Source organism: Argopecten irradians, chromosome 2 (assembly GCF_041381155.1).
Source record: "Argopecten irradians isolate NY chromosome 2, Ai_NY, whole genome shotgun sequence".
In the NCBI taxonomy this organism is placed as follows: Eukaryota; Metazoa; Mollusca; class Bivalvia; order Pectinida; family Pectinidae; genus Argopecten; species Argopecten irradians.
In genome coordinates this window covers 5,845,420-5,873,249 of record NC_091135.1, presented here as the reverse complement: position 1 = coordinate 5,873,249, position 27,830 = coordinate 5,845,420, and the positions used below count along the sequence as shown (strand labels likewise).

Here is a 27,830-nt window from a genome sequence, read left to right as displayed (position 1 = left end):
GTTCTTGTAAAATATTTAATCAACAACCATTTATAAACATAACAATATAATATAGTGGTGCAATGAAAGGTCACATGATCCTAACAGCAGCATATCAAAATACATGCAATTAAGAACAAATAGACCTATGAGGCAACAACATGTATTCCTTTACTGTACTCCAGTGGAAATGGTTTAGGCAGAAACGTATGGAAGGTGAGAGCACTATATTATTTTCTTGACCTTTTCCCAACTTAATAGTTATCAACTCCGGAGTTTGAACTTCAACCACAACTGAAAATCGTCTTTAGATATTCTTTTGATATCATAGGCACATTTTTTTCATTAGCAGTATCATACAACCATGCATCGCCTGTTGACTATAAAGTCTTCTTTATCCTCAGTTGAGATTGGAGTTTTGAATTTCACAATCGTCAAGGCTTTCTCCCATTTTGGAGTCTGTGAAGTATGCACAATCTTGTCAGAAACAGAGCATCAAACACACTCTCTTGCAGCCTATAGATTCAATCCAGAATTCTTCACACTAAACATTCTACATTCACCACTAGCACAGATAAATCAATTTGGAGTTGACCTCGTTAAGTGTCATTTGACCTCTACCTGCACTTTGATGTTAATGGCTGCTAGTTCTGCTATAAGATATCTGAACACAAAGGGCACTGTGATGATTTGTATCGTGTCGGTACGCTTACATATCATACATGTCCATTTACGTCTTTTTTCTGAAGTGACCGCCGCCACTGCGGCTGCTGGGCGCTCTAACAAGGGAGATAACATGCTGCCACACTTTGTGCAAACATGAACCTGAAAAACAAAAATAATCAATAAATTTGATACATCCATTGATAATGGATAAAAAATAAAAAATAAATTTTTAAAAAGAACTCCAAATATCATGTCACTTACACTAACCCACTTTATTATTGCAAGATATATATTTTTGGGTAATTTCGCGAGATGGCTTGAACACAAATTCAAATATTGTATAAATCGTTGTGAAAATATATACCAGGTATATATATATATATATACATAAAAAAAAAACACAACTATAAAACAGTTTTTTCTCCCTAGCGCTTTCTCGGCTCATGCCGGTCTTCAGGGGTTTGAATTCTTATTATTTGTAAATATATATATGGACAATTGTCAGTAAGATCACTTCATCGTGAATATGTTGAAAGTAACAATAAATTGAAATATTGTATACATGGAAATAAAGTGAGCATCTCCCTATTCAATGTTACATCTAAATCTATATACTGAGGAAACCTATATGTACCCAATACACTCATGGAATAATTTTCTACAATTTGACATTATCAGAACTGTTTAAAAGTAATCTAATTGTAGACTTATATAATTAGATTACTTCCTTTCCCTCTCAAATCACTATATTCCATCTCACTTACTATTCTTTTAAGACCTAAGAACAGGAAAGGGGCCCATTAATATCTCTTGTAATATTCTGTCGTTAACATTTTACCAAAGACTTAAGGAGGCCTTAAGGAGGCCTCCATTTTTTATTTAAATTAGATATCACCCTCTTCTCACTGTAGACGTATCAGAAGAGTTCAGGAGGCCTCTATGTCCCTATTATATTGAAATCACCCTCTACTCACCGTAGATGAATCAGAACAGTTGAGCAGTCGATCCTGTAGTAGAGAGGCCGTCCCGTGAGCTATCATACCATCCCTCTCCATCTCGCCGAACCTGATCCCTCCACCACGCTTCCTCCCCTTCACTGGCTGGTGGGTCAGTTGATCAACAGGACCTGTGGATCTTACCTACAAAACATGCGATAAACAAAGAGCTGTCATGATAATTTTTAAACCATTGAAACCAGCTAGAAACAAAGATGCATGTACATTCATGTAATCAAATCTGTATATAAATACCACCAAAGGGACAAGGTAAAAGTTGGTCTCCGCATTCAAGGAGTCATTACACCGATCAAATATTGTTATAAATGACCATCTAGGACTCAAAGAAAGTGGTCTTGTTATGCAGGTGGTCTTTATACAGAGGTGGTCGATAAGGAAGGTTTAACTGTATGTTTTGAATACAATGGAACCTTCTATTTACTGTTTATTATGAAAAAAAATAAATTTAAAGGTTTGCAGCTTTCAAATAATGCTGTGGTCACAAACTATCATGATGAATTCTTGAAACAAAAAATTTGTTAACCATAAATTACCCATGCTCCAGTAATTAAGCGCCCCTTCTCATTCATGTATCTTTTTGATTTGCATATTCATTTGTTGACACTATATACCAGTAATAAAAATAATCAGATTTTTGCCTTTGACACAATGGACAAACTACACATTTGTTCAAATATGTTTTGCTATACAATCAACAAGACCCCTAATAATACCCAAAGAAGAGCTTTCAAATTACTGTAAATTAGTTTATTTTCATGAAAACTTTAATTTTGCATTTTAAGTATGAGCCACAATTGCGGTGATTTCTTTTTGCAATTTCACTCTTGAGTGTGAAATTCGCGAAAATTCTGTCCCAAAGTGTACCTGGAATTTGTCGGACACCATGTGACGGAGACGTTGATAATAGACCACGCCTATGAAGATATCAGCTTCCAACTCTAGTCCACTAGATCCGCTGTACATACGCTCAGTCCCATAGTAGTTGTAGCCAGCTGGAATCACAAACACAGATTACTAAAAATTCTGCACACTAGCCAGTTATTATTTTACGGGAACGATATTTTCGTTATTTTGCGACACATTGCCATACAATCACGAAATTTTGATCTGCAAAATTTGGAGAAATGGTTGAATTATATATAGTGCCATATCATGAAAATTTGAATCGACTAAAATTGATTTTTTCCCTTTTTATTTAAAATCAGGAAATAATAATATATATTTACTGGACAGCTGTAAACATCATAAATACAGCTTGTTTCAGTGTGCTTAGTCTGGCCTTCTAGTTATTATGACGTCATATTTTGATAGGATTGTTTGATTGGAAGGTAGAACTAATCATAGTACAATGACATTTTATTTATTAAAGTATCAAATAGATAAATTGCAATTTTTGAATGAATTGTGAAATAAAACATTCCTTGATGAAGGTCAAAGGTCGAAATAGGTCGGCATGACCATCAATTTGTTTAAAATATACAAATCCCCTACAAAAAACATAAACAAAGTCAAACAAAAATATTCAAAAATATGACTTGTTTCATGAGGAACATGGAGATAATACTAAACTGCTGAATAAAACCATACAAAGATAATAAATAGTATTGATTATCACAATCCCAAGGTCAGTATACCTTTAGTAAGAACATCGCCAAAGTAGTCAATAGCCGGCTGGTCTTCAGAGAACTTGAACGGCGTCGCATCGTGACAAAGTCCGTGACTGGCCGCTGACTTCCCTGCCATACTCTCGATCATCATCCCTGACAAATGTTAAATGATAAACTAGGTATTATCAACGGAGTTATCCTGACATTGCTTCCCATGGGGAACATCCCTTTGAAAAGTGTGATCAACTAGTTTTTAATTTTTATGTTTCTTTCTTCTAAAAATCACATTTGAATATTTATTTGGAAATAAATGAAAGATCTACTTGTTTTTGCTCCATCTTCATAAGAAATAGAGACAGGATAAGCTGGTATGAATGAACTTAATGGGATGGGAAAAATACTGAACATTATAAGCCCTTTCATTTTATGGTATTAGATTTGTAATGAATAGGGCAGTACTTACCTATGGTCATTCTGGATGGGAAGCCGTGAGGGTTAAACAAAATGTCGGGCGTCATACCGCTTTCTGTAAATGGCATGTTCTCCACAGGCCACAGCATACTGAAGCATTACATGTTTAAACTTTAAGATGATACTAGACTTGACACTTCATTTTTTTTAATTTAATATTTTGTCACTTTAAAAGATTATTGAGAAGAAACTTTTAAATTGGATATACATTGTAATAAAACCACATCTGAATTACATATAATTATAATGCTTTATAATGTTACTCTATAGTGTATTTTATAAAGTGGAAGCATATATATAATGATGCACATAAAAAATATTTATAAAACTTGTGCTTTATTCCAAATCAGTACAAATCTGATAATTTCTGTATTTAGAATACGGTATTTTTTAAAACTCATTTCTAATCAAAATAATGTTGATGTAAGAATTATTATATAATGACATATTTAATGATAAATAAATATTGCAGAGAGCTCTGCATAACCATGTAGTTATCAACATGGATCAAAATGTTAAAATGAGCTGGGATATATATTTCTTAAAAAAATTTCCTCATGACTGGCCATCTTGAAATATTTTCTTCTTTGTTTTAAACTCTAAAGAATCCTTACCTGCAAATGCCTTTCTGTCCATGTCTGCTGGCAAATTTGTCTCCAATGATAGGATTTCTCTGTAAATTACAACAAAAAATTCACCACACACCAAATACATGAACTATTTCCCCGACACAACACCATATCACAAAAATATACACTGACCTTATTGAAATTTTCACATAAAATCAAACAAGCCGCATATTTTGGATATTTAGAATTCATTATGCTATGATAACACCAAAGATTATTTCAAAACTTTACCTCTGATAATAGCCTTGCCATTTATGACTTTTAGGCTTATGAAAGGACTAAGAAATGAGACTCAAGATTTTAAGTTAATCCAAAGTCTATGGAGTGCCACCATGTTTACAAACCTTGATCCTTAGGCCAATGCTGACCCTGTTTAGGTCGCCAGTGCCAAGGTCGTTACCGAGAATCTTTACGGAGTCTACATGTGCCGGCTCAGCATTCTTGTAGATCTCAACTTTGGATTCCCCTGTCTGTAGGTTATAATAGCTGTAACAGAAATATATAACATTAGGGTAAGCAAAAGACAGTATGGGACAATGAGGGACAGTAAGGGACAAACATGGGACAGTAAGGGGCAGTAAGGGACGGAATGGGACGGACATGGGACAGTCAGTGACAGAATGGGACAGTAACGGGACAGACATGGGACAGTAAGGGGCAGTAAGGGACAAAATGGGACAAACATGGGTAACACTATATATGTCCCCTATTGATGACACGGGCATACAGAAAAGATAATAACTAGTCTATTGTCTACATTCATCTAATAGAATTTCACCAAAGAGTCCATCCTCACCTGAACTACTAAGCTAACAGGTTACACATTTGACAAATCCTGACAGCTGTAGGTCTGGTTGGATGCTTGCATGATTAGATTAACATTTTATGAAAAGCCAGGATTGTTTAAAGACAACCTCCCATGCACATGCGTTATCTTGTGTATATGAAGTTCATGCATGTTTTGGGAGACTGCTGTATGTCCATGTTGTGACTCAATCTTTGTAATAGTAAGACTTTTGGCCTTTTTATAGTGCTATCTTACTGAAACGTGTAGCCAGAGACACAGAACCACACACCCATACTACAGGTTCTTCCTTTACTGACGATGGATGGATAAGACATAAGTGTGAAGTAATGAAACTAAAACTGAAACCAAACCATTAATATCGAGAACAGTTGTTAATAGGACCTCAAACACACACACACAAAACAGTTGTGAAAATGCGAAAATTATCACTAATATATGAATTTTAAAAAAGTGAAAAAAAAATCAAAAGGTCCCTGGTACCTGTAATATGGGTCACCTTCCTGTAGATAGGTCCCCACATAGGGCAGTCCATCATAGTCCAGTTTGCCCTCCAACGACTTTTTATCTCCTTTAAAACCTAAGGAAACATATAGATATAAGATAAATGATGTAAATAAGTATTTGAGTAGTGGAATACTCATATATATATCATGGTACAATTGAGGTAAATGTCTTAGAGAATTAGGTTTCTGAACCTAGTTTTCAATTAATTGTATCATTTACGTTTTTATCATTTCATGTTCCATTTGGATATAATCATGTTTTCACAAATTGATAAGTACTTTGTATTTTCATATTACAGAGTTATCTACCCTTGTAGGTAGGTAATGATTGTTTTCACATTTGTATGAGTGTAAGTTCATATTTTGCAGCAAAAGCAACATATCTTTTTGCTCACATATATAAATATGACGTCACAATCGATACCTCCCCGTAAGGGACATAACTTGATGCAAAGTTGGATTTGGTTACTGTGCATTGTATTCAACAGGAGATATTCATAAAACAATACAAAATGGATCATTTTACTGAAGAAACAACTATTTTCCCTTCAAATCAAATAAAATTAAAAGTCAATCATCATCTAAAACAAGTGATATTTCAGAACGTTTGTGCTTTTTAAACTCTATGATAAGCATCATTTAATCAAGCATGAGAAAATCATTGGTAAAACATCACCCACCAAATACTAGATTGGAATTCTGGCCACGACTTGAATTGTCTTTTTCTGCTAAACTTATGATCTGAAAAATCACAAAAAATTCACATGTGTAGTAAATTTACTGTTTTAAGTTAATATACTAACTGTTTCAAGGATTTTTTAAAAGTAATATCCTTTGAATGAATTTTTGCAATGTTGTATTTCTAATGTGACACTCCACACCAGTCATAGCAATATAAGTGACTTATACATAATGTAGGAAGGAACCTAAGTTATTTTTAGCACTGCATTTCAGATGTAAAAAATGCAAAAACAATACAGAGTATGTGTCCAATAACAATTGGCTATTTATCTAAATCAGTTACCACCCCCACGATTAGGACAATCAATGTAACCAATGGAAGTGACTTATTATCAATAGAAAGCTGCGGGTCAGGTAGATATTTACTTCACATGAAGTTAAAGTATAATGTTGATTAATGTTGCAGGACAACAGAAAAGATATTCAATGAAAAATAAATTGTTTTATGTACATTCTACTCCAAAATAAAACACATATATAGATTTGTTCCGTTACCTTATCAAATGATTTTGTTATGAAATAATTGCTTAATAATATTCTAGAAAGGACATTTATTTTGTAGTGAGAGTTTAATGCACTATACATGTGTTTACCTCTGCTTTGTGAATAGTAGCATGTCCAAAGCCTCTTTCGAAGGAGGATTTGTTCAGAATCATGGCATCTTCCATATCATAGCCCTGGAAAACAGAAGAAGTTAAATATATATACTGTATATCCTAGATTATTGCCACATGAACACTAAATAAGAACAAACAGGAAATCTCCAGAAGAAGAATTCCAAAGAACCAATGTCTTGCTCTAAGTTCATAGGTGTTGTGGTTCATATCTTCCAGGTCTACAGAAGGATCCATCTTATAAACATTGCAAAAACATCAAAATAAGAAAAGAAGCAACTCGATCCTGAGACAGGTTCCAAATAATGTATTCTGGTTTATTCTAGTACAGTTCGATGTGGACATGTGTCATCCTAAAGGCAGGCCGTCATCAGGGACCGTCATCTTACAATAAATGTTTAATATGTCACTGAGGTGATAGTGGCGATACTGTGCTATATGTAGTCATGCAATACCAAACATTAACATTGATGAGGTGTATATATTTTATAATATACATGGTGAGTCGTACTTACTGTGTATGAAATGACGGCCACTACCGCGTTGGTTCCTACTGGGTACTCGTCGATATTGTAGAAGTCGTACATGTAGGGCCGCACCATAGGTGTCTGGGGCGTCTGAATCCTGTACAACTTGTTGTCTGAACGGTGTTTGAGAGCATGACAGGGTGTACCCATCGTCTGTTTGCCCATCTATTCACAACCAAAATAATGATTCAAATCAAGACATAAACCATCTCCTCCAGCCTAGGATTTTATTTTATCAAGTGATACATGCACATGCATGTACCGTATTTGACCCAATAAGCGCCCATGTCCCTATAAGCGCCCCTCCCAATTTTGGAGGCCTCAATTTCAATTGCCCATGCATAAATAAGGACCAAAATTACATAAAACGGTATAGATTTGCAATAATTTCGACTTATTAGCTACTTTTAATTTTTATCAATTTTTTAAGCACCATGGGCGATTATTGGGTCAAATACGGTACTTCCTTTCATCCCTAACCAATCCTCACACCACCCATCAATATAATTTCACTATGAATCAATGTAGAAAACGATTCCTAAACAATATACTTATCTTATCCTGCACTAATCCAGAAATGTGATTTTATCCAGATATTATTTCATTACTTTCATATAACCTCATCTCTCATCACTCCAAACAGTATGAAGATCGTTTAAATCAAAGTTTTTAACGATGCCTATTCTGTCTCTGCATATTACAAAGTTAGTGCGCCTGCGGGTAGGTATCGATTGTTACATCATTATATTGTGGGCGCAATTCACATCATTTTCTCTGAAAAGTATGACGTCACGCTCTCAAACACATGACATCACAATCAATACCTACCCGCAAGGGTAGATAACTCTGTAATATGCAAATACAGAATAGAATCAATGTATCAGTAACACACCTGACACTGGTAGATGTTTCGGGGACTCTGGTTGAAGTCTGAGAAAGGTGTGAGACAGGCGACTGTAGACAGCATGGCCATTTCTGTCAGCTCCTGGTGGGTCACCAGCTATAACCAAGCATCAACATACAAAATACATGACATTTGTTTATTTAATAATGGTATATTTAAGCATGAAACACACATTGTACTCCGATCAGTTAGTAAACAAATCATACTAGGATTATGAATAACATTAATTAACTAATATCTGGTTTTTAGTATTAAAATTGAATTTGTAGCACTAGCAGCCAAATTGACTTGCTCTTTCAAGGTAAATACAAGGTAGAATATGATGTGAATGTAGTTATGATGATCTATGAATCTGTGAACAAACAAATTGATGGAACTGACTGTGTGTAGCTACCAAAAAGCATGATTGTCACATTTTACACTCCTAACTCTGACGAGTGCTTGCTGCAATATGAGTATACAATTATATTGCTTGGTCAGAAAGATATTTTCTCTTCAGCTCAATCACTTTGATCAGTTTCACAAAAGTGATAACATATATTAAATCAGCAGGCATTAAGAAGGTCAACTCGTCATATGGGCATTTTCAGCCTTTTTGGCAATGTTGATGGGGTCATTTTCTATATTTCTTAGTATCAAATGAATAAATTCAATGGGCCATTTTTAGGTTTTATGCACATATGGCCAAAGTCCCAACTCCTTTCTAACCTCTGAATCAGGTGTTCTAATTATAATGCATTCATAATGTAAACTCAAAAATAAATTTCTTTTCCATAAATTATTACAGAGGTTTACCTTAAATCTGATTGAAGATCATTTGATCTAAATATGTAAATAGTTTTATCAATTTTAGTAGAATCCTCAGAACATGTAAACTTATACAACAGTTGTCAACCTACCTTCTGATTTTTGTGAGTCTCCTCGTCATTTAAACTAATGTTCATGTAGACTTGCTCAAATGTGCCGATCATCTCATTTTTCTTCAGGCTCAGGTTTCGGACGGGACGTATCATCCGTGCTGGCGTGGTAAAGATATACAGACCAGGATACTGACTGGCAAATTCTGTACGAGGTACATATCCTACTTCTGTCACTGGGGGCACCTGTTCCAGTTGATGAAAACACATTTACATTAATGCTGTCCATGATGGGTAAGAAACCTCATGAATTGAGGAAAAACGGTTTTTGTCTATAATATACCAGTAGTCTCATATTTTCACAAAATATTTCTGAAATATTTTGTTCATACATTAACTTTCACCAACTACAAATAGACAAAGCGGTATAATGGAATTGTGACTAGAAAAAGCTGAAGGGCTTTGAACAGCTGCTTAATCTCCATTGTTTGATCAACTCTATCATGCAATCAAATTAACTAGCTAGCTCAAAGAAGCTATGATACAAAATGTATTTACTCATACTGAAATATGACAGGCATTATTTTAAGCTTAAAGTTGTTGAATTATCTCCCCTTTACCAGGACACCTGACATATTAACTTTGATTTCTACAATCATTTTTAACTCAAAAATACATATCTGGCTATTCCATTATGATATCTCACAACACAAGTCAGGGTTATAAATATAAAACTACTATCTAAGCTTGAAATTCTCTCCTTTAATACCATTATACCTTTAAATCCAGTTATATTTTCCATTTTGACAAAAAACCAACCTGATTGTGTGACCTTCGACCTTCATGACCCGGAGTTTTTGTGCCACACTGTTTGCCAAACTGCTGTGTAAGTTACCGATGATTTTACCGTCCACGAAGACCTGGTAATTGTCCTTATACTTCCCTAGGGGTGGGGAGTCAAGGGGCGTAACTCCCATTGAACACAGTAACTTAGGCAGGTGAACGTTACTGTACTGTTTGTTAACAATCTGTGGGGGAAAATGGGATTTTATAAATTCTATACCTGCATGAATTTAAAATTTAGATATGAAAAAAGCTTTGCAATTTGATAATCACAATAGTCTTGCCAAATAAATGTAATTTTTAACACTTTTCTGGCTTAAATAGGTCTAGACAATATTTTTAGATCAAGATATCAAGGTGTAATTTGTCAAATGCAAAATATTTTTATGTATATTCTTCATTCATGCCTTAAAATTAAATCTAAACAGTGTAAAATCAATTGTCATTTTATAGTCTCAATATTCATTTTGTTACAGGCAAATTGTATTTCAACAGTTAACTTTATTAAATTCCTGCTTTGACAACTTTACAACGATAGGCTTTAATGACATCTGATACAAATAAACAATGCTCCACCGACGACGAATAATATTATTTCTCTATCAAAAACAGGAACAGACAAATTAGTATTTTTTCAGTTATAAAGTTACTTACTTTACATCATTACCACTATTAAAAAGTTTGAGCTTCTTATTTTAATTCAAGATAAAATTATAAAAACATTTATTAAAATTGCGTCCCGAAAAAATTTCCTTGCACTATGCTCTATATGGAAGGACTGATTGTGCATTCACCAAAAGCAAAAAAAAAACCTATTTCATATGCATTTTTGTGTTAATTAGAAACATATAAACATGATTAAACATCAGTTATTGTTCAAATGATGAGTATTGTTTATGCTCTATCGGCGGTGGAGCAAATTTAACATAAATAAAAAAAAACAAAATGGTTGCTATATCAAATCAGCAGTAATCAAATCATAAAATACTGAAACCTTCCATACCTGACAGAGGGCTGTCATGTGATTCATAAGTCCGCAGGGGGTCCCATCCGGGGTGTGGACAGGACAAATAAACCCTGAAACATCACACAAACAACTTGATCTACATTCATCTTTAACATTTGTTTCCAAAATAATTTCGATATGCAATAAGATATAATTGAAAGACACCTTTGCTGTCATAAACATGACATATAAATGTGAATTTTTCCCCGTAATTTTTTTTAAACATTCTGTATTAATGTCTTCTGTGCAAATACACTCCCAACATCAAATTTGATTTTAACGCAGAAAAAGTGCACAAATTACACAAGTTTTTACAGTTAAATTGTACAACAATATCTAAAACATAAAATAACTGTTTCATGTGGAGCTATCTCCAGTATATTCTTAATGTATAGTATCAGCATACAAAAGAAAAAATCTTCCAATGAAAGAACTTCTTACCCCAGGACTCTGGTAGCATTTTTCTGACAGCTGTTGTTCTCATTTCAGCAAAGAAGGAACCTCTATGTATACAACGGAAATGTGAGATGTACCGCAGGAAGTTCAGTTTGTCAGCGACAATTGTTAGACCAGTCGTCTGTAGAAATAAACATTAACATTATACAAACACATGGCCATGTTAAAATGTTATAATCACTCTATATAACCCTGTGGATGCCTCGCGCTGATTTTAATAGCCAGGAATTTAATGTGTTAAGCATGCTTAATCAAAATAAATACGATTTCAATATTTCCTGATGACCGTAAAACTATACCACAGTATTCATCATTTTGTAACATCTCTCAATCATTGTGTTAGTAATTTATCTGTAGAAGGATGGCATCTGTTACAGAACAACAGTTATATTGACATCGTCAGAAACCCACTGGTTACAGCTCTTCCGACGATGCAGTTATGACAATGTGAACAAATCTAAACTAATGAAAAGACTGGGACAATCACTACGGGCAGTGTATTACTCTGTAGGCAGGGATGTTGGTTGGTTCATTCATTAGAATATAATATTCTATTAACAGTCAGAGTCTTTTAAGTACAGCGTTCAATGTATGTATACACTTGGATGTGTGAAGTGTTGCCATGTTTTGGGAGACTGTAGTGTGTTCATGCTAAATAATTGACTCTATATAATAGTGGCGCTGTAAATGCCTTTATTATAGTGCTATCTCACTGAAGCATACGGCCAGAGACACGGAACAAGCACATCATGACCGCTCGGTCACATTATACAGACAACAGACAAACCAGTCATCCCACAGCCTTTTTGCTGAGTGCTAAGAAGAGAAGAACCTACATATACACACAGGTAAATTTTATCTATAGTTCTACACTCATCATCTACCTGTTTAGGTATCAGTATCACCTATAATATACCCACAGGTAAAATTTATCTATATAGTTTCAACTCATCATCTACCTGTTTAGGTATCAATATAACCTTCTATATTTATATACACAAAGGGTAAATTTAATCTATAGTTTCTACTCATCATCTGCCTGCTTTTTAGGTATCAGTATCACCGATTCTATATTTATTATACACACAGGGTAAATGTTTATCTATAGATTCTACTCATACATCTACCTGTTGTAGGTATCAGTATCACCTTCTATATTTATATACACACACAGTTAATTTTATCTATAGTTCAACTCATCATCTGCCTGTTTTCGGTATCTGTATCACCTTCTATATTTATATACACACAAGTAAAAGTTTTATCTATAGTTCAACTCATCATCTACCTGGTTTAGCGTAATCAGTATCACCTTCTATATTTATATACACACAGGTAAAATTTATCTATAGTTCTACTCATCATCTTTACCTGTTTAGGTATCAGGTATCACCTTCTATATTTATATACAACACAGGTAAATTTTATCTATAGTTCTACTCATCATCTACCTGTTTAGAGTTATCTAGTAATCACCTTCTATACTTTACTATTAACAACACAGTAAATTTCATCAATAGTTCTACATCATTCATCTACGGCTGTTTAGGTATCCGTCATAGACATATCTTTAACATATCCTTCCATTATATTTGCTGCGCAACCTCGGACAGGAAAATCTCACATGAAACCCTATGGACTATAGGATTTTTATACTATCATCGTTCGATCTGTCATGGTACCTTTACGCGATTTTGGGCGGAATTTTAATACGCACATTCATGGGTAACAAGTTCCGCCAGCATAGGTGACTACCATAACTCTACGGGAATCGAATTGATGTCAACAGACCACGTTCATATCAGAGCAGTATCAATAATTGAATTAAGTAGAAATATGAACATTCAATGTATTATTACCATGTCATTGTTTGGTTGTTTGATTTAGATTCTTAATAGCAGTATGAAACCGAATGATCAGATTGTTCTATGAATCAATAAAAATGAACTAATAGTTTTTACTGCCTCGGAATTGACAAAAATTTCGGAAGGCGCCGATGAAATGGTAATGTCAATCGTACCTTTGAAAACCTCATGAGAGCACTAAGTACGGGATTAATTTACTTCTGAACTGCGATTTCATTAAGATGATTCTTAATTTAATTTATCTTATAGAGGCGCGACAGAAACAAACAAAGTCTATTACCTTAAAGTAGATCAAGACAACGGGTTATCTCACTTCTCATCCGAAGGGTGCTAAGATTTTGTAACAATGGCGCCCCAACCGCGGCTAACGTCCTTGCGTTGGGGTATTATAGTAACCAAAAATTCTTAGCCACCGAGCGTGAATAAACCCGTACCTCGATCACTACAGCTAACAGAATCTTTATTATATCCTGCAACAGTCCCAGAACAAGTCCGAATAGATCAGGTTCCACTGTTGCGTCACAAGGTTATTTCCATCCGGTCTCGTTATGGAGTAGTAGCTCGACAGCGAATGAATAAAGTACTGAGGTAAGCTAAAGACAAAAAATATACAAACTTGTAGTATCCATAATGAAAGAAAATATTATACCATAATTAGTCATAAAGAAATAATTAACTACTATATGCGGCTACATAAAAAGCACGCTAAGACCCCAGTGCGTTTTTCAAAATTGAGCAACAAAGTGTGGATGTTTCTTTAATTATGTGAACAAAATGAGAGTAATTGTGTTTAACAAGAAAAGTCCATCACAAATGATTAAACTCTATTCCTGTACTCATTATTCACTTAATCAGTTCCAGTATACATACAATATGCCTTTTAACCCTGAGACACATTATGTTTAAGTCATATGATTGCCCACACTGTAAAACGTACGCTCGAATCGTAAGTCATATAAGTAGTGGCTATAACAATGCTGATAATAGAGTGGGTATAAAATCACATGTTCTTAAAACATTGATAAAATCAATGGAAAGGGACCTATGTATACAACATTACAACCTCATTGTATCCAATAAAGGTAAGGGGCGCTTATAAGGGATGGGGGCACTAATATAACTGTAAATATAGACGACACTCCTTTATGAAATTGTCTCGAAAGATCAACATATTAATGACTATACTTAGTTATTTATTACGTTTAAACTGTTATTGTTCTTCCTCAAATGCACAATACTTTCAACAATCTTTGTATGTTTAAGAATATCGATGTAGCTATGGACATGTCTAAGTACTATAAATTTTTCCTATCTCAAATAATCTTGAATATCAAAACTATTCAATCTGGAAAATAAAAAAAAAAATATTATTAAGTATTAAAATCATCATAATGCATGACTTGAATAGGTACATTAAATTTGTTCTTTCTGAGCTGGTAGACATTGAGATTTGTTCGTACATCATTTCTTATGAATGTCACATACATACATCATTAATTTTCCAGAACACGAATCCACTATACCTTTTTTGCTCACGAAAGTAATGACATGGACGTCACAATCAATAACACCTACCAGACAAGGCAGATAAACCTCTATAAACGATGGAAAAGTTTAATATAAATACCTACAATCATCTACTTGTATGTGTGTGCCCTGCTATTATATGTGGTGCCCAGCTTTTCTCCGTTATCCCAGTTGCTTCTTCTCACTCCACCTGCAAGAGCTTACAGATGTTCCTACCGAATTCCAGTTCATGCATCTTCTCCCTGCAATACCATATACACCGAGCAGGAGTGAGTTTAGTTGCGATTTGAAGTCATCGGGATGGTATCATATGTAGAAGTTTTGTTAAACGTGGCAGCAAATTGTCGATAATAAGAATATAATTCTGCACATGCTCAGATTGCGCATTCTTAAGTCACTCTCAAAAAATCTGCTTTAGGAATAAGAGAATCATAGCCAACAACACAAATACCAACCTCTACTGAAAGTATTTTTCCGTGCTCAAAATGGAATTTTGTTAAATTTAGAAATGGTAAATGTCCCATAAACCAAATTGTAGATATAATCCCAAATCAGACCCCCCCCCCCCCCCCAAAAAAAAAAAAAAAAGTAAGAAGTTAAATTGCAGAAAATATTAGTGGCGTGCTACACAGTATCACGACGTACCTATAAGTCACCATACACTTACAGGTGACCTACCTTAAGTCACCATACAGTACAGGTGACCTACCTTAATCACCATACAGTACAGGTGACCTACCTTAATCACCATACAGTACAGGTGACCTACCTTAATCACCATACAGTACAGGTGACCTACCTTAATCACCATACAGTACAGGTGACCTACCTTAATCACCATACAGTACAGGTGACCTACCTTAATCACCATACAGTACAGGTGACCTACCTTAATCACCATACAGTACAGGTGACCTACCTTAATCACCATACAGTACAGGTGACCTACCTTAATCACCATACAGTACAGGTGACCTACCTTAATCACCATACAGTACAGGTGACCACCTGAGAAGGACCTCCTGGTACATCGTGTTGTCAGCGCTCTCCTCCGCACACTCTCCTCGGGCAAATGCAAACAGCTTCCTCGTCATGTATCTATGGCGCAACAAATATTTATGTCCCAAAATCTATACTAGATAACTACATAACAGATAAAACATCATTCAAATATACATACCAGTTAATATTAAGACTAGCTAGAGAGGATTCCTCTTCAGCCTTTTTTGTGATAGAATGATTTTTGGCAGATTCTGGATGGCTTTAATTGTTTTAAGTAAATTTAAGTTATAGTAGATAATTCATCATTTTTCTTTGATCTAGTATATTCATATAAATGAATTTCAGATTATGTTGATCATGTCCAGAAAAGTAATTAGCCCTGTATTTTGAATGAGAACCTGGAACTCTATAGTATCCACATAATTAAACCTAAACCCGGTGTTGGTTCTAATACCCTGCAATTACTAGCAATTACTAACATTAATTTGGCTTTGACAAGATACTTACAATAAAAGGTTGAATTTATCTGTGTTTGATTCCAAATGAATAGCAATGCAATATCTGAAATATGAAACAAGCAAAAATGTTACTTTTTTTACTGTTAATTTGAAATATCAATCAAATGACTGAAAAAAAAAAAATTGTGTAATTTATTTATCCTGTCTTCAAGAAGTAGGATGGTTGTACGTACACTGTATTGCAGCAGAATTAAGAGTATAATGGCAACTGGCAAGAGTTACTAAATAGACCAGGCATATATTATCCTAAGGGGCTATAACTCTGTCAAATACTGTAAATTTATTTTGCATATACAGTTAAATTTTACAAATTTTGCAGGCGATAAGAATATTTGTAAATTTTAAAAAATAAATTGTCATGAAAAAGATTCAACCACAAGCTTTTAAACTGTAAATTGCAGTTCACGAAGTACAAGAGGCCCAGAGGGCCTGTATCGCTCACCTGGTTTGTAATGCCAAATAATTTTCTGAATACAGGTTCATTGTTTCTTTTCTGAAGGAATTTTAATATTAACCTCTAAATCCCCTATTGGGCCCCACCCCTCCTGCCCCCTGGGGGTCAGAGCCAAAATTTATACAAGTTCTGTTCCCCTTCCACAAAGGATGTTTCTGGCCAAATTTGGTTACATTCAAAGCAGAACTCTATGACTAGTAGCGATTTAAAAAATTTACCTCTATTTCCCCTATTGGGCCTTACCTCTCCTACCCCCCCGGGGGTCAGAGCCAAAATTTATACAAGTTCTGTTCCCCTTCCCCCAAGGATGTTTGTGGCCAAATTTGGTTACAATCCATGCAGAACTCTATGAGAAGAAGTGATTTAAAGGATTTACCTCTATTTCCCCTATTGGGCCCTGCCCCTCCTGCCTCCTGGGGATCAGAGCCAAAATTTATACAAGTTCTGTTCTCCAACCCCCAAGGATGTTTGTGGCCAAATTTAGTTACAATCCATACGAAACTCTTGGACAATTAAGTAGCAATTTATAGAATTTACCTATAATTCCCCTATTGGGCCCCGCCCCTCCTGCCCCGGGGACTAGAGCCAAAATTTTTACAAACTCAGTTCTTATTCTCCCAAGGATATTTCTGGCCAAATTTGGTTACATTCCATGCAGAACTCTATGACTAGTAGCGAATTATAGGATTTACCTCTATTTCCCCTATTGGGCCCCACCCCTCCTGCCCCCGGGGGACCAGAGCCAAAATTTATACAAGTTCTGTTCCCCTTCCCCCAAGGATGTTTCTGGCCAAATTTGGTTACAATCCATGCAGAACTCTATGAGAAGAAGTGATTTAAAGGATTTACCTCTATTTCCCCTATTGGGCCCCGCCCCTCCTGCCCCCAGAGGGTCAGAGCCAAAATTTATACAAGTTCTGTTCCCCTACCCCCACGGATGTTTGTGGCCAAATTTGGTTACAATCCATGTAGAACTCTAGGACAAGTAGCGATTGATAGAATTTACCTCTATTTCCCCTATTGGGCCCTGCCCCTCCTGCCACTGGGGGTCAGAGCCAAAATTTATACAAGTTCTGTTCTCCTACCCCCAAGGATGTTTGTGGCCAAATTTAGTTACAATCCATACAAAACTCTTGGACAATTAAGTAGCAATTGATAGAATTTACCTATAATTCCCCTATTGGGCCCCGCCCCTCCTGCCCCGGGGACCAGAGCCAAAATTTTTACAAACTCAGTTCTTATTCTCCCAAGGATATTTCTGGCCAAATTTGGTTACATTCCATGCAGAACTCTATGACTAGTAGCGAATTAAAGGATTTACCTCTATTTCCCCTATTGGGCCCCACCCCTCCAGCCCCCGGGGGGCCAGAGCCAAAATTTATACAAGTTCTGTTCCCCTTCCCCCAAGGATGTTTGTGGCAAAATTTGGTTACAATCCATGCAGAACTCTACGACTAGTAGCAATTTATAGGATTTACCTCTATTTCCCCTATTGGGCCCCGCCCCTCCTGCCCCCGGGGGGTCAGAGCCAAAATTTATACAAGTTCTGTTCCCCTTCCCCCAAGGATGTTTGTGGCAAAATTTAGTTACAATCCATGTAGAACTCTATGACTAATAGCGAATTAAAGGATTTACCTCTATTTCCCCTATTGGGCCCCACCCCTCCAGCCCCCGGGGGGCAAGAGCCAAAATTTATACAAGTTCTGTTCCCCTTCCCCCAAGGATTTTTGTGGCCAAATTTTGTTACATTCCATTCAGAACTCTATGACAAGTAGCGATTTAAAGGATTTACCTATATTTCCCCTATTGGGCCCCACCCCCTCCAGCCCCCGGGGGGTCAGAGCCAAAATTTATACAAGTTCTGTTCCCCTTCCCCAACGGATGTTTGTGGCCAAATTTGGTTACAATCCATGTAGAACTCTATGACAAGTAGCGATTTAAAGGATTTACCTCTATTTCCCCTATTGGGCCCCGCCCCTCCTGCCCCCGGGGGGTCAGAGCCAAAATTTATACAAGTTCTGTTCCCCTTCCCCCAAGGATGTTTGTGGCAAAATTTAGTTACAATCCATGTAGAACTCTATGACTAGTAGCGATTTAAAGGATTTACCTCTATTTCCCCTCATTGGGCCCCGCCCCTCCTTCCCCCCGGGGGGTCAGAGCCAAAATTTATACAAGTTCTGTTCCCCTTCCCCCAAGGATGTTTGTGGCCAAATTTTGTTACATTCCATTCAGAACTCTATGACAAGTAGCGATTTAAAGGATTTACCTATATTTCCCCTATTGGGCCCCGCCCCTCCTGCCCCCGGGGTGTCAGAGCCAAAATTTATACAAGTTCTGTTCCCCCTCCCCCAAGGATGTTTGTGGCCAAATTTGGTTACAATCCATGCAGAACTCTATGACTAGTAGCGATTTAAAGGAAATGTTGACGGACAGACGGACGGACGGACGGACGACGGACGGACGGACGACGGACGACGGACGACGGACGCCGCGCCATGACATAAGCTCACCGGCCCTTCGGACCAGGTGAGCTAAAAAAACATGAAACAATCAAAAATAGCATTTTGTTAGTATTTATAGCTCATTTTTTTACAAGATACACAAGAGCAGCAGTGTATATTAAACTCATCCCCTAAACCAAAGACAATGTAAAGACTCTTACTTTAGCAGGTAGTTAGCAACTTCAGCATCTGTATACCAGGGTGGGAGGTCCAGCTTTACACGGAAACGCTCTCCTATCAGCTTAAGGATGCTGGACTGAGTCAGGAGGCCTTCATCCTGTGTCTGTCTCAACATGGCTACTATACACCTGTTTGTATGTAATACAGTGATATAGAATCTCAGTATGGCTACTACCGTATTCGACCCAATAAGCGCCCATGTCCCTATAAGCGCCCCTCCCACTTTTGAGGCATCAATTTCAATTGCCGGGTATAAGACCATAAAATAATTTCGTCTCATTAAGCCCCTTTGCAATTTTTCAAACGCCCTGGGCGCTTATTTGGTTGAATATGGTATATACCTGCATCTGTAAATAATAAATGTTTTAAGTATGACTGTGATAAACTCTCAACATGGCTACTATACAAATGTAAATTACAAGCATTTGTAATACGAAAAGATATATATAATCTGACTTTGATATTTCTATCAAGGGAGACAATCAGGTGATCCACATCAAATATTCATTATAATGTCCTTTAGCACTTGGGATATCATTTCAATAAGGTTACATGGCTTAGATACATAATGTAATTTCTGACATGCTTTATGTGTTATGGTCAGTGCAAGTATATTCTGATAAACTTTCAATTAATTAATGAGTAAAAACTGTATGACATTTTCCTTCTTGATTTATAGTAATTAATAAAATAATATACTGGTTGACATCCGGTTTACAGACATTGCGAAAGTTGAAAAAAATGGCCGGACATTGGACCAGCAAGGACTGTAACTAAGCCGGACCGAACAAGATTTTGCGGACCGAACATTAATGTTAAGTTTTGAAGTAAACATAACTTCCTGCTATAAGTATCCGGGCAGCTGTTTTCATGATTATCTAATTTATCTTATGCAGTTTACATATTTGCCAGGTTCGGCACCTGCATAATACTTCAGAGACACCATTTTACCAACTTCCAGTACTCTATAATTGCCGGACGGTCGGTCTGGACCAGATTTTAAAATAGGCGGTCCGAGTCAAATTTTGCCGGACATATCCGTCGGACCGGCAAATTTTGTGATGTCTTGGTTTAGACAAGTCACACTATAGTAGTACTATATTTACCCCTTGTAGTACGAGTCGTCTTCCTTTCCCTGTATCAGCTCATCATAAATATACTTGTCTGTCACCTTCATCAGAGCCTGTCAAATACATGTATCTCATTTATCTTGGGCATGAATTGCAAAAATGTCCATGACTATATATGTCTCTATCATATTACTGGTAAGTGGCATTGGCAGGTAAGTATAGATTTCAAAGTGAATTTGAAATGAAATTCATTAACAGCAAAATACGTTGAATATTAAGTTGTCTTTATGCATTATTTCTGAAACTATTTGTTATAGGTAGAATACTTACTTTCAGAATAAATACGACGGGTACGAAGAACATCTCTTTATTGTAGGTAAAGTTGAGGGTTGCCGTACCATTCGAGAGATAGTGAAGAATATTTGTCTGCAAAAGTAATTCACTTGTAAATTAAAAGTTTGTACAAAATTATTTATGTACATAAACATTGGTTTGATAAGTTTTGTTTTATGTCCAGCTAACAGCAAGGGTTACTTTGTGTCAGATTTAGGAGGTGGAGGAAAGTAACAGCACAGGAGAAAAAAAATAACGATTATTGTTTGTTTGTTTGATTAATTAAAGTCCTGTAGTGGAACTTTTGCCCTTTCTATAGTGCTATATCACTGAAGCATGTCGCCGAAGACACTAAGCAACGCACACCCACCCAGTCACATTATACTGACAACGGGTGAACCAGTCGTTCCACTCCTTTTATGCTGAGCGCCAAGCAGGAGCAGAAACTACCACTTTTATAGACTTTGGTGCGTCTCAGCCAGGGGACAGAACCAAGAGCCCTCCTCACAGGGGCAAATACAACTGTACAGAGAGTAACTGTCCTAAGCTAAAGGGGTTTTTGAACTCTGCTAGTTATCTGGAGATGGTACCATACTACATGTCCAATGACTAGATTGAGTTCTTTCTTTATCGGATATTAGGGAGACATACAAAACCATGTACCATGATTATAAATTGTAACTACAGTATGTAACACAGCAGTGAAAACATCAATATATGGGAGGATCCCATAGATCAAAATAACATTCTTCTACAATTTGTATTTTAATGTAAAACAAAATTACATAGCAGAGTAAATCAATATCAATTTCTGCGCATCAATGAGAAAATACACTTACGATTCCACTTTGTTAATTTTATTAAAATATGAGGGCAAGAAATACCATATACCATAATGAAAGTCTGCTACAACATATATAAGGTAATGTTTAGCAAACATATAGTAGAGGAAATTACCCGGTACTATTCATCCCAGAACATAACTACAGATATTTGAGAAAAACACTTACGATTCCACTTTGGTCGTTGAGAACACAGCGAATGGACACTCCAAACTCGGTGTACTGTTTACCACGGTTCTTCCATGAGGGTCGAGTCATACAGGTAGGCTATCACAAAAAGAAGGGAGACAATCAAGGTAATCAGGCAATATGACTGAAGCTTCATGGAAATCGTGAAAGGGAGACAATTAAGAACAAAAAATCAGTAATAGGTTCTGACAAAAAATAAAAGAGGTAATTAAGAAAATGACTATTATATTAAATTGATATCACTGAACCATATTGACTCCAAGCAAGCTTTTCATATCAATTCAATATAGGAGGTATTACAATTATGTCCCCTTTTCAATTTAAAATAATTCACAGGATCTATCAATTTTTTCAAAAATGTTCAGCATCAAATTGCACAAAAATTGATGATATTTTGAAAAATAAATATTTCAGATCTATTTAAGCTTAAATAATTTAATTTTAATTTTTTTTTTAAATAATTTCAAGATGAAGATTGTTGACAGTAACCGAACTTGAATAATTCAAATTTAAACACGTCTGTACATACAAAGTTTCTTCTCGGCATGACAAGCATCCTGATCACTTTCTCTAGGCCGTTCACTACAAAGTATCCTCCCATCTCCTGTCAACAGATACCACACACAGAAAATAACTGTTAATGACACAGTATGATATTATATAATAGAACAACAAATCAAACTCAGTCTAGTTAAAAACAATAACCTACCATAAACAGCAGGTAGATACTTATCGTACCATAAGTGATTTTGTGAATTTTGTCTTGAAGTTATCAAAATTATATTTTTTTTGGTAATTGGAATAAAACTCTGATTATTATTACTGATGGTAAGCTATAAGTTATTTCAATAAACTATAATAGACTTTTTTCATTGAAGTAATTATAAGCAATAACAAAACAATGTAAATGAAAGGGGTGATTTAACTTTACTTTTGTATTTAGACGATAAAGTAATGATGTTCTATACCTCAGCTTCTTCACCTCTCTTGATCAGATCAGCAGGACTCAGGTTGTTTAGATTGCATCCCTCCGACTGAAAATTAAAGGCAACAAAAGGACTATAGATCATATATTTCATGAAATTTCATTTTCTGTAGATGCATTTACATTTGCTTATTTTTAGGCAATTTTTCTGCAATTACCTTCGTCTTTATATGAACTTGACATTTCTTTTGATCTGCAGGATGTACCTGGACTATATCTACTATGGTTGATATGCCTTGACTTATGTTGGCCTCAGGATCCATTTACCTTGTTTATCATCTATTAACCTTTGACCTACTTTGACCTTTACTATGACCTCCCTTAACCTCTACTGTTATCTCCATTAACCTTTAATATAACCTCACATGACCTTTACTATGAATTTACCTTGACCTTTACCTTAACCAACCTTGACCTCCATTTACCTTTACTATGACCTATCTTAATTGACCTTTACCTTGACCTCACTTGACCTTTACTACATGTATGACCTGCCTTGACCTCCTTGACCTTTACTATGACCTCACTTGACCTTTACCCTAACCTCCCTTGACCTTTACTATAACCTCTCTTGGCCTTCACAATAGTACCTTGACCTTTGCTATGACTAATCTTGACCTTTACCTTAATTGACCTCCCTTGACCTTTACTATGACCTATTTTGACCTTTATCTTGACCTCCCTTGACCTGTCCTTTGACTTACCTTTATCATTATAGGAATAGCGCCTAGCTCCTTTTCCATGGTTCCACTACGGTTATCATTGACTGTCCAAAGTAGTTGTATCATGATGGTTCCTTTGTAGGTAACCCCTCGTTCTCGACACTACAGTGGAAATCAGCATTTTACACCAATCTAGTGATTATCTTACTGTTACAACTATTCTGAATGGTTTTCGAACTAGCTAACAATGCTTAATATTAAGAAAAGGTATCAGTATTGATATCATGGCGAGAATACTTTTTTTAATGTCTTTAATCGTATATTAGCATTAAAATTTGCACGTCATTTATGTATATATATTTATATAACAGTATTTCAAGGAAAACATCAACACCTTATTGTAGTTCAATAAATAACAGTTTCTGATTTAATACGGTATGATAGGTTCTGCAAAACATTAATTACCATCTTTTCATATTGCAGTTTAACTTAATAGTGTATGTAAGCATGCACAATAATATATCTATAGTGTTAAATAATTTGACTGTTAATGTATATTTACATAACAGATTTTGTGGTAACACATACCTTATGTAATATTTTTCTTCATGCTCACAACAGGTGAACACCACAAAAGTATAGAATTTATGTTATTTAAACAAGAGGATTATAACTGTATACAAGATTTGTTTATGAAATGAAACTATACATTACCTCCGCTGGATACACTTTTTGTGTTGCAGCAAAATTATTGCCTTGAGCAACTCTGGGGGTGTAGACAGTAGCATCCTGTTTAGATCCAAAGAAAACCATGAATTTAAAACTTAAAATATTTCTACAAGCAAATATTACATTATCTACATTTAAATCGAATTTAAATGATTTAATTCAACATTCAATATGATCATTTTCATCAACATTTTGTTTTTAATCAATTATGATTGATCGATTATGGATGTGAATTGTAACTGTAGTATAACAAACATTTTTTATTGCTTAGAAATTAAAAAAAAAAATAACTGTGCATATACCTCACGGATAACCTCATGATTTTTTTCAAAAAATCCAATGACAACAAAATGTAAATTACCCAATTATTGTAATGGATAAAAATTTCTTGACCAATGCTAGTGTTAACATTAAGTTAATGTACTGTAGTAATATATAATAATGTAACGCTAAGACATGTATGTATACCATGAAAATGGATACTTTATATGGACATGATATCTATATTGAAATAATAGAAAAGGAAATCTTTAAGTATGTAATGATTTTATATTCAAGTTTTTGACTCTTTAATAATTGGAATATCTCACCAGAAGCTTAAATCGAACTCTATCTCCATTTGGAAGAGCAAATTCTGTTGCCGGGATGTTCTGAGGGAAAAAAAGGTAAAAATAAAATAAAATTTTTAAATTTACTGGATTATTATTATCTAATCAATCTATTATAGTGAGCAAATATCTGTATGTGTAAATAAATAGTGCTATTTGTTTACCTTTGACTTTATTAAATACTAGTCTATTACAAAAATGACATTTAGAAAATCCCATTATTACTGATAGTAACCAGAGATAGTGATTACTGACAGTGATAGGACACTAAGTTAACTAAATGATGTTGTAAACATGTTTTGTAATAAATCTTATATATGTAATTATATATTACATTGAATTAAGAATATTTAGATATAATGGTTAATTCACAGACGCGATTGGTCCGACGCCCTACAAAGAGTCAACAATGTTTTTCAAATGCAATGAATATACTTTACAATTATATTTTTTTTAAATTATTACAATTATTATTTTATTTGTAAATGGCATTTTGCAACAATTAAACCAGTTAACCAGTGTATCAAATTACACAACCATTGCAACCAAACACTGAGGTAAAAAATAACTAAAATTGTTGGTCAGATCTAGCTCACCTTAACAGCTGTTAGTAGACCTTCTTTTAAGAAAAAGTTAAAAGATTCCACATGTGGTCTGGTGAGTTCTTGTAGAGGCTGAAATATAAAAGAGCATAATATACCATTGTACTTAGCCTTTTGAAATATCTTTCCTATAAATATGTGCCAAATTTCTTTGCCCTAAGTTGTAGTAGAGTTTCACCTGAATTTTATGGTTAAACATTAGACAATATGCAAATGTTTGTGGTAATAATTCATTCAAATTTATCAGAGTTACTCCCCTTTTTTGACAGATTGAAATGAATTAAGGGAAATAACTCTGATTAGTGTTAGGAATTGATCAAGATTTATTACTGGTGATAAGCTATATTTGATTAGTGTCAAGCGATTGATTTTCAATTATTAATCGGCTAGCTTTAATTACATAAATCCTCAAAAACATATTGCTTGTTTTGGCCAAGGATTAATTAGGCCTAATTCCTATGAAAAAATTCATCACCAATTAAATTTATCATATCCAGCTTTACATTATTACTTTTGATCATCCCATTTTAGCATAACAATCTTCATCAATAACATGTATAGATACATGTACACATATTTTTTCCAATTAATTGATTCTGTTTAAAAAGCATGATTGGTAAGACATTATAGGTAAAAGTAAAAATAACATAGAACACCTGTTCTCTCTAAATAAAAAACAAGAAAACCTGCAATTCTGTTTTTGAAATGATCATCAATACTTACATCTCATAATAGATATCTTTAATTTATATCGGAAATTGATTGTCATTCCATATAAATATCTATTATAATCTATAATCATGACAACACTAACTCCAATACAGATATATCAGAATGGCAATGGTGTTTATTTTTATATTAGAACAGTGCTTTTATTAATATTTTTTTTTTATTATCTTGTACATTGTGAAACTAAAGGGCTGGAGTGTTGTTTAATCATGTACATATTATGCATTTGGTTTTTCGGGAATTAATGTGTACATGTACAGGTCTTGTTTTAGCTATACTCCAACAATGTTAGAGGTATAGCACGACGAGACACTTTTGATCATTAACAATCTACATGTAGGCAGAATTCACAAGGCGCAGAAATGGGATCGATGTAAATTCCAAATATTAAGTTGTGTTTACACTGACCTTTCATATACTAAAAGAATTATCCCAAATCATGTAAAATCCAAAATCCAAAATGTCACTATTGCACTGAATTTAGACATTTCTTTACCCCCAACCTATAATTGCTATGGGTCAACTATAAATGTGGATTAGTTATATCTACAATGTACATTTAACTTTGTCATTTGTCATTGGAGTTTTAAAAATGGTTCATTGATAATCTCTAATCAATTAAAATTGTATTTAAATCGGAGAAGATTATTTGGAGATCTTTTGAAGCAATAAAATGATGAATAGGACAAAACGACCTGAGATCATAACAGTACCATGATCAATAGCCCGAGATACTCTGGACAACAGACTTAGACATAATGACAGATAGAGGTTTGGCACCATTTAATATCGAGCCAGATCATCTCCGATTGAGACTGCTTACAAAGCATTAACACCGAGGAGTGTCACTTAACTTGCATTTGGTCTTTCAACAAATGAATAATTTATTACCCATGCACGTTATATTATGTCAATATAGTAGTTTCTTTTACGCAACTTACAATATTCCTCCGCCATTTTCTTATAGTATGCAAATCGCCCCGACGGATTGCTATATTTGAGTAGATAAATTATTAATTTTTTGAAAAGACCAAAGTAAATGGGGCTTCTCGGAGGTCAGCTTGAATCTGGAGATGACCTGGCACGAATATCAAACGGTATCGGCGAGTTTCAGCTTTTGATATAGCACTACGCTCTGGCCCTACACCAGACACCTATCTGTCATAATGTCTAGTCTGGTGTCAGGACCATAGCATCTCGGGCTACATGATCAAGAAAATCGGTAGAATAAATTAGCTTAGAGACCAGTTATCTGAATAATTTACTGTACAACCATGCATGTTTAAATTACCAAATGTTGACGTTCGTTCGGGACACCATAATTCTTCGACGTAAGCTTTTTATAGGACGGTTGATTTCTCTCTTCTGTTGACATTTTGAGAGAATCTTCCACGTGCGTTTCGAAAT

General features: G+C 35.0%; 1 protein-coding gene across 1 annotated transcript; it reads right to left on the bottom strand.

Annotated features, from left to right (window-relative positions):
* On the bottom strand, window positions 1–27,823 carry LOC138313764 (DNA-directed RNA polymerase I subunit RPA2-like). The gene is given in 30 exon segments (XM_069254069.1): window positions 1–804; window positions 1,620–1,784; window positions 2,526–2,653; window positions 3,296–3,421; window positions 3,732–3,829; window positions 4,354–4,412; window positions 4,713–4,854; window positions 5,657–5,753; window positions 6,360–6,420; window positions 7,014–7,097; window positions 7,550–7,726; window positions 8,454–8,561; window positions 9,365–9,568; window positions 10,138–10,350; window positions 11,169–11,242; window positions 11,613–11,748; window positions 15,999–16,028; window positions 16,030–16,117; window positions 16,529–16,582; window positions 19,656–19,802; window positions 20,781–20,857; window positions 21,075–21,170; window positions 22,088–22,186; window positions 22,638–22,712; window positions 23,077–23,142; window positions 23,798–23,917; window positions 24,470–24,544; window positions 25,075–25,134; window positions 25,689–25,766; window positions 27,715–27,823. Coding segments are annotated over 30 exon segments (3,240 nt in total). The 5' UTR covers window positions 27,799–27,823; the 3' UTR covers window positions 1–585.
* Window positions 27,824–27,830: the final 7 nt, after the last annotated feature.